We start from the raw sequence: 7517 nt of genomic DNA, 5'->3' as shown, positions 1-7517 counted from the left end.
ATAGAATTAAGGAGAGTTTCTCCTCTGAGTTCTCAGTATGTGAGTTAGAGGACAGACGTCTTCAGTCCTGCATTGACCACATGAATGCTGCCATTGAAAAAGCAAAAGCAGAAAAGACTGATAGTGTGAAGACATTTGTTGAAAATATCTGCAAAGAACTTGGTAATAAACTGGTAATTCCCCAGGATGCTCTCAATGCCTTTATGGTTCTGAACAAGGCTGACCAGGAACAGTTTGCTCACTGGCTCAGTGAGTGTGTGAAGGAAATGAAAGAAGCTCTTAGGGAGAAGTTTAAAAACACAAACTTTGAAACAAAACTCAGGCATCTCCATTTAAAACCCCAGGGTGAGATTTTCAACAGAGTGGTTGGTTGTGGCAAGCAGTGTCCTTTCTGTGAAATACCCTGTGATGCAGGTGGAGCAGCTCACAGTGAACACTTTGCTTCCCTGCATCGACCAGAGGGTTTGGGTCAGCATAGGTGGACAGGTTCAGGAAAACTCAGTACTGATATCTGCAATTCTCTCGTTATCAGTAACCAGTATTTTCGCTGTAGCGATACAAACAATGAATGGCATCCTTTCAAAGAATATAGGAAGATTTATCCAGACTGGAAAATTACTCTAGATTCAAGTTATGAGGCATCAGATTATTGGAAATATGTGATGAACAAGTACAACAAGGAATTTGCTGAAGCATATAAAGCAGAGCCTGCTGACATTCCTGATGGTTGGAAGAAAATCACAGTAGAGCAGGCAATGGAAAGTCTCAAGAAATCATTCAGCTTCAGGTGAAATCATAATTGATGTCTAGAAAAAAGACTAACTGGTTCTTATATGTAGTGTAGTTAACTTGTTTTTTCTTGAAAGCCCATCTTATTTGCATTCAGGGTTTATGTAATTCAAAAATAAAGTCTTTATTGTAAATATTGAATTTAAGTTAAACTGCTGTGGAGAGAGCTGTAGATCAGAAGAGTAAAAGGGGGTTGGTTGGATATTATTGTTTGCTTTCTCAAGGCTTTAGAGTAAACCCATTGTTTTTCTCAAAACTCTATTTAAGCTTTAATGTCACAGTTCTTTGAAAGAAAAAAACAAACTTGGGCTTTACAGCTTACTGGTCATGTGTAAAATCTTAACTGAACATAATAAATAATTCAAGAAATAAACAACAATGCCTGTTAAAGAAAAAAATAAAAACATTCATCCATTTTCTCTCACGCTTTATCCCTGCTGGGGTTGCGAGGGGTGCTGGTGCCCATCTCCACCTGTCTACAGGCAATAGGCGAGGTACACCCTGGACAGGTTCGCCAGTCCATCGTAGAAAATAAAAACATTTGGATTCCTTATAGAACATAGATGCATCAAACATAAACCAACCTTTCTGTCCTAGCTCTGTCCTAAACTGAACTTGCATGTAATGATTTATACTGCAAATGGTATCTAATTGGAATGCACTGTATATGACTCTTAATCTGTCTCTGTGATGTGGTTGAACAGATTATTTATATAAAACTGATCTGCTCTGCATTGCAAAAAGCCTTGAAATTACATTTTTGAGGATCAATCTTAAATTGTATCAGGTTCAGGTCTTTAATTCTGAATAAAAAAATTTTGCTGTATGGTTATCGTGATGTTATGAAAAAGATGTTTTTGTGAAGGTTTCCTTTTTAATTTGTAAAGTTATTGTCAAACACTCTTTGGGAAATCAGTGATTGCCAGATATGGTATTGTGTTAGCATGAAATTATATATTTTTTTGCTTTTGTATTTTCATCCTGTAATAAAAATAAACATTCAGAGTTTAACTTTGTCCAGTTCTATGGCTGCGGGAAGTGGGGCTGCTGGGGGAGCTGGAGCACCCTCTAGTGGCGAGAGGGAGATTTTTATTTGTTTAAATTAAAAATGGGAGCCACCAGGAATTTGGGGCCCCATGAAAAACATTGATAATGGGCCCTCAAGGCCCCCAAACTTTAAACTTTAAGATGCACTGAAAAGTATCATTTACATTGCCAATGTAATTTCTTAATGTAATGTCTCTACAAAGGTAAACTATAAGAACATGAAAAAGTTGCTTGGAGAGCAGTGTGGGGTTAAGGGTTTTGCTCAGGGAGCCAGAGTGCAGACTGTTGGGATCGAACCAGGTACTTGAACCATCTCAGAGCACATGCGCACTGCTCTAAACACTAGGCCAACACTCCCCTCAACTAAGCCAACACTCTCCTCAATAATACCCCCAACAAAAAGATGTTTGGGTTGTGTTGTTTTTTTCCTGGATGATTGCTCCAGAAGTGGACCTTTTTCCCCGAAGCTGCTTGATATTTTTCACATGGCCCTTTCCAGTTTTTTTGGAGGTGTACAATTTTTACTCCCTCTGGTTTGGTATATTCTGTTTGTATTTGCTTAAAGGGCTAGCACACTATTATAATTTTTACTGGTTATTTTATCTCATTCCTGCTCATTGTTCCTGAGATTTGTTTGCGCACAACTTAAAATGTTTATTTCATGTTGTCATTACTTTCACTTAATACTAGGGGTTTAAAAAATGTTGTCAAACGTAAGGCTATTTATCTTTATTGCAAAGAGCAAAAGGCAAACTGTTTTTTTCTGCAAGAAACTCATTCATCAAATGACGAGGCTAAGTTATGGAAATTTCAATGGGTTGATCAAATTTATTCTAGTCATGGTACATCGCATAGCTTGTTTTATAAATTTCCAGGTTCTCTGTTTGAGCATTTCAGTGATACAAATGGTCACTGGGTAATTGTAATAGTGGAGATGGATGGAAATAAGATAATTTTGTTGTTTGTATATGGATATAATAATAAAGCTACGAATGGTAGATTTTTTGCTGCATCACAGTGATATAAAACAATAGAAAATAAAATATTCCACTGATCAGGTTGTTTTAGGAGGAGATTTTTATGTAACTCAATATTAATTGATTAATCATCTCCTCTCTCAGGGCAGCACCATACATAATATCTTTGTAAATTTAATCTCTAATACAAATTTGAAAGACTGCTGGAGAATTTGAAATCCTAATACCAGTCAATACTCCTGGTTCAACCCTTCCCGAAATAGGCAATGATCTAGGCTAGATTACTGGTTAATCCCTCATAACATGGTCAATGATATTTCAAGAAATTTCAGCGCCTCCTCTTCAGATCATTCTTCATTTATCTTTTTTTTCTCTGAATAAATATAAACCACTATCAAACTTAGCTAGGAAGCTTAATAGTAATCTGCTAAATAATAAAACTTTTTGTTCAGAGGTCCTGAACCTGATGGAGGATATTTCAGTAACGGATCTGGTGCTCTTAACTAAGTTGGATCAGTTTAAATTTAATGTTAGGAAAACAGCAATAAAGATATGCAAATTTGATTAAAAGATAAGGAGACAAAAACAATCCCATCTTATTAGCGATATTAATTCTCCATGTTCAAAATCTGTTTTATCATCTGAAGAGCTGAGTCAACTTGATGTTTTCAAATCTCAACAAATGGTAAAGGGTAAATCTCCTGGCCTAGATGGGTTAACCACTGAATTTTATACTTTCTTTTGGAATGCACTTCAAACAATGATCTCTTTGCCTTCATAAAACCTGGTCTGATAACTGATCCCCAAAGCCAACAAAGATCCTTTATCACCAGACAATTGAAGACCCAACACTCTTTTATGTACAGCTTACATCATTTTCACTGCTGTTTATGCCAATCGCTTAAATATTGGATTAGGAATGATTATTAATGAAAAGCAGTCAGCTTTCATAAAGGGAAGAAACATCCATCATCATACAAGAACGATTTTTGATATGATTGATTATCGTGGCTTTATTGATAGTGACAGTTTTATTTTATTCCTGGGTTTCTTTAAGGCTTTTGACTCACTGAAACACTGATTTGCAATAAAAACCTTAAAATATTTTGGCTTTGGGGAAAAAAATTATAATATACCGTAATCAGATTATTTCATAGTGATATAAGTAGCTAAGTTTCCCTGTATGACACTTGGTTTCTCTATCTCAAGAGGAATCAGGCAGGGCTGCCCAATTTCACCTAAATTATTTATATTAACAACTCAAATGCCTACCTTACTATTTATGAAATATTCTAATTTGCATGATATTAAAATAAAAAGGAATTCAAGAGAAGTTAATATGCTGATGATACAACAATTTTTCTAAAAGATAAAACTACGGTAAACATCGCTCTAAAATTTTTTAGAACGTTTATAACGTTTGAAGGTTTTCTGGAGCATTTGATCTGTCTCTCAATATAGATAAATGTGAACTTCTACCATTCCATTCCAGCTCTGATGTGTCTGTAGCCTCCATTACAGTTAAAGTTCAATTTCTGGGAATATTGATTTTGAAAAATACTATTAGAAGAGAGCAGGAAACATTGGAAGATGCTTGGATGGCATTAAGAGATCCTTGAGCCATTGGTTAACTAGAGATCTGACTGTTTTTGGATAATTTCTTCTTTCCAATGCTGGAAGAGTGTCCAAATAAATTTAGCCATGCCATTCTGCTTTTATCTCTGACAAAAATATAAAGAAAAAAATTCAATAATCTTTCAATTTATCTGGAGAAGCTTAAATCCTTATTTATGAGGAACTCTTCTTATTAAAGATTATGATAAGGGAGCTATTAGAGCTTTAGATTTTGAGGCTCTGATTGGTTCATTTGGAATAAATTGGCTGAAGACCTATTTGTCTAATTCCAAATCAATATGGTTTCATAATCCTAAATCTATATCTAAAAGTTTTACATTTTTGGAATATTATATTTACTCACAATTGTACCTCACATGGATCCGTAGTGTGGAATAGATGATCAATATTAATAAGAAAATCTATTAAATTAATACGAAAAAAAATTAAAATAGATCGAAAATCTAGTTTTAAAACTGACTGGTTTGAAGATAATTAAGTGTTACTCCAGCCATCCATCCATCCATTTTCTGACACCCCTAATCCCAAGTGGGGTCACGAGGTGTCTCCAGCTGTCTACGGGCGAGACGCGGGGTTCACCATGGACAGGTCGCCAGTCCATCGCAGGGCAACACAGAGACACACAGGACAAACAACCATTCACACACACACACACACACCTAAGGAGAATTTAGGCAGGTCAATTAACCTAACAGTCATGTTTTTGGACTGTGGGAGGAAGCCGGGGTACCCGGAGAAAACCCACGCATGCTAAGGGAGAACATGCAAACTCCTTGCAGAAAGACCCCGGGCCGGGACTCAAGCCCGCTCTACCCACTGCGCAGCCCTAGTACCCATCTTTACACAAAATGAAAATTGGAGAATATAGTGTGATGGATAGGAAGTGCAATGATGTAATGCTTTTGATTGCCTTCAAATCTAAATTGTTTAATTATTCCAGTGATGGTATTTCGGTAACGAAAAATCTGTCTAGAACTGAGAACCCATTCTCCAAGTACGGTATGTAAAATGGACGCTTTCACCTAAAGTTTAAGAGACACTTTAAAATCTACCCAGTGGCAGAATTTCTGCACAAAAGATTTACATTTGATTCAACATGTTGTGCCTTTTGTGAATGTCCAGGAGAATCCCTTAATCATATCTTTTTTTCTTTTAAACCACATATTGTATAAATGTTGATGACCTGGATAGTCAAATATCTCACATGGTAAATATTGCCTTCTTGCGTCTTAAATATCATGTACACTGTTGTAAATGTAGAAGTTCTGCTTGTTTAGATTTTTCCTTGACCATTTTAACCTTTAAACACCTCACTGGAACATTTGAAAACAGTTTTTGCCAAAAAAAAAAAAAAAGTAACTTTCAGTATCTCTTCTTTTCTTTTGTTTCAAGTATTGCTTTTTTTTTTATTCATTAGTCTTACTGTTTATGTGTTTGTCTTTAGTCTTAGCCCCATGTTTTATTTTGTTTTTTTCTACCTATGTTGGAATGTTATTTGTACCTCAAAGAGTCTTTTTTTATACTGTTTGTTTAATAAAAACACAAGAAGAACACAAACAAACCAAAACATTTCTCCCATCCTTAAGATTTCTGGTTCAAAAGATTCTCGGCACTACTCGAGAATCATCCTGAAAAGGCACCTAATCCTAATTGCAATTGTTGTGGATAGGTTAAACTGAATACACTGGAAATAATCTTGCTATGTTAAGCTCGCAAACATAAAAACAGAAATATATTTACAAATCAAAACTAGTTAATGTAACATATATACAGTATATGAAAGAAAAAACCCCCCATCAATGTATTTAAAACAAAATTAACACCACTTATTATTAAAGAATTACAAAAATATCTCATGTACAAACTGATTACGATTGGCCTTGAATATATTGAAACAATTCCTCCAACTTTAAGTTGTTTTGCAGGAAAGATTTTTTGCATTCCTTTTCATTCATTTTTGTGTTTTTGAGAAGACAACAGCAAAAAGTCCAGTGTTGATTTAACTCAAAGTTTAAAAACTTTTTCAGGGTTTACATATATCCACAGTATTCAGAGGTGAATTAACACTTTGAAAATAGTTAAATATTAAACATTGTTTCAGAGTACTTGTTTTAATGAACTAAACTGAGATTAAATTTACACTATGAAGTGAGGTAATTAACACTGCTCTAAGGCAATTTTCACACTGCAAGAAAAGTGTCCAATCAACAATAAATGGAAATAAGCTGTGCTACAGCAGGGAAACCTTTAAAACCTGAAGGACGGCGGCCCTGGAGGACTGCCTTTGGGCATGCCTAGTTAGCACTGACTTAGTTAGTGTTAGTGCTGACTCTTTACTTTATTGTTATGGTTTATTCTATGTATGAGAAATAAAAACTAAAACAAACAAATCAATTTGAAAGATTTTATTTTATTTCAGCTGTGATTCCAACATTATAAATTGCAGTGCAACCAATTAAATTTATTTCCATTTTGAATTTTGAAAATCAATAAGAATCTTGCTCAGGGATCCAGAGTAACAATCAGAATCATCACTGGAGATTGTGTGCAGCGGTAGGGAAGTTTGTATTTTTATGAATTTCTAAAATTTCATAATTACGAAGGCTGTATACCAGGGGCGTCTCTAGGTTTAAGAGACAAGGGTGGCTTAGCCCCTAGAAGATAATGCGCGCGCGTAGCGCGCGCCGAATTTTTTCAGTGCACCTGCTAAGGTGTTGTCTAAGACAAGGGTGTAACTTTGTGTTGAAAGTTGGTGGGGACGGCTCATAAGGAAAGGGAGCTACCTGCGCGACGCCTTTTTTTTTTTGTTGGAAAGGATAAAGCCAAAAAAATGCGAATAACATTTATCAATTTAATGCTTACAGTTGAAAACATAACTGTTACAATATTCACTTATATATTTTGTGCAAAAAAATCACATAAATCTAAACAGACAGTACAAATCAAAGAAATCAAATAAATATATCAATTTTGTAGAACATTTATTGACGGTCAATTTTAGGTCACTTTTTAAAATTAATTTTCTTTTAAACCAGGACTCTAACAAGATCTTATGGGGCCTTAAGCAGA

At 35.1% G+C, this 7517-nt stretch overlaps 1 protein-coding gene across 1 annotated transcript in view; it reads left to right on the top strand.

Moving 5' to 3' along the window:
• Positions 1-791, top strand: part of LOC107084105 (interferon-induced very large GTPase 1-like) — a 6490-nt gene extending 5699 nt beyond the window's left edge. The window contains exon 2 of the mRNA XM_015373784.1: positions 5-791. Coding sequence (XP_015229270.1) covers positions 5-791 — 787 coding nt within the window. The remainder of the gene's footprint in view (positions 1-4) is intronic.
• Positions 792-7517: the final 6726 nt, after the last annotated feature.

This window comes from Cyprinodon variegatus, unplaced genomic scaffold (genome assembly GCF_000732505.1).
Source record: "Cyprinodon variegatus isolate N-32 unplaced genomic scaffold, C_variegatus-1.0 Scaffold92, whole genome shotgun sequence".
Taxonomy (NCBI): Eukaryota; Metazoa; Chordata; class Actinopteri; order Cyprinodontiformes; family Cyprinodontidae; genus Cyprinodon; species Cyprinodon variegatus.
This window is presented reverse-complemented; position numbering and strand designations above follow the sequence as displayed.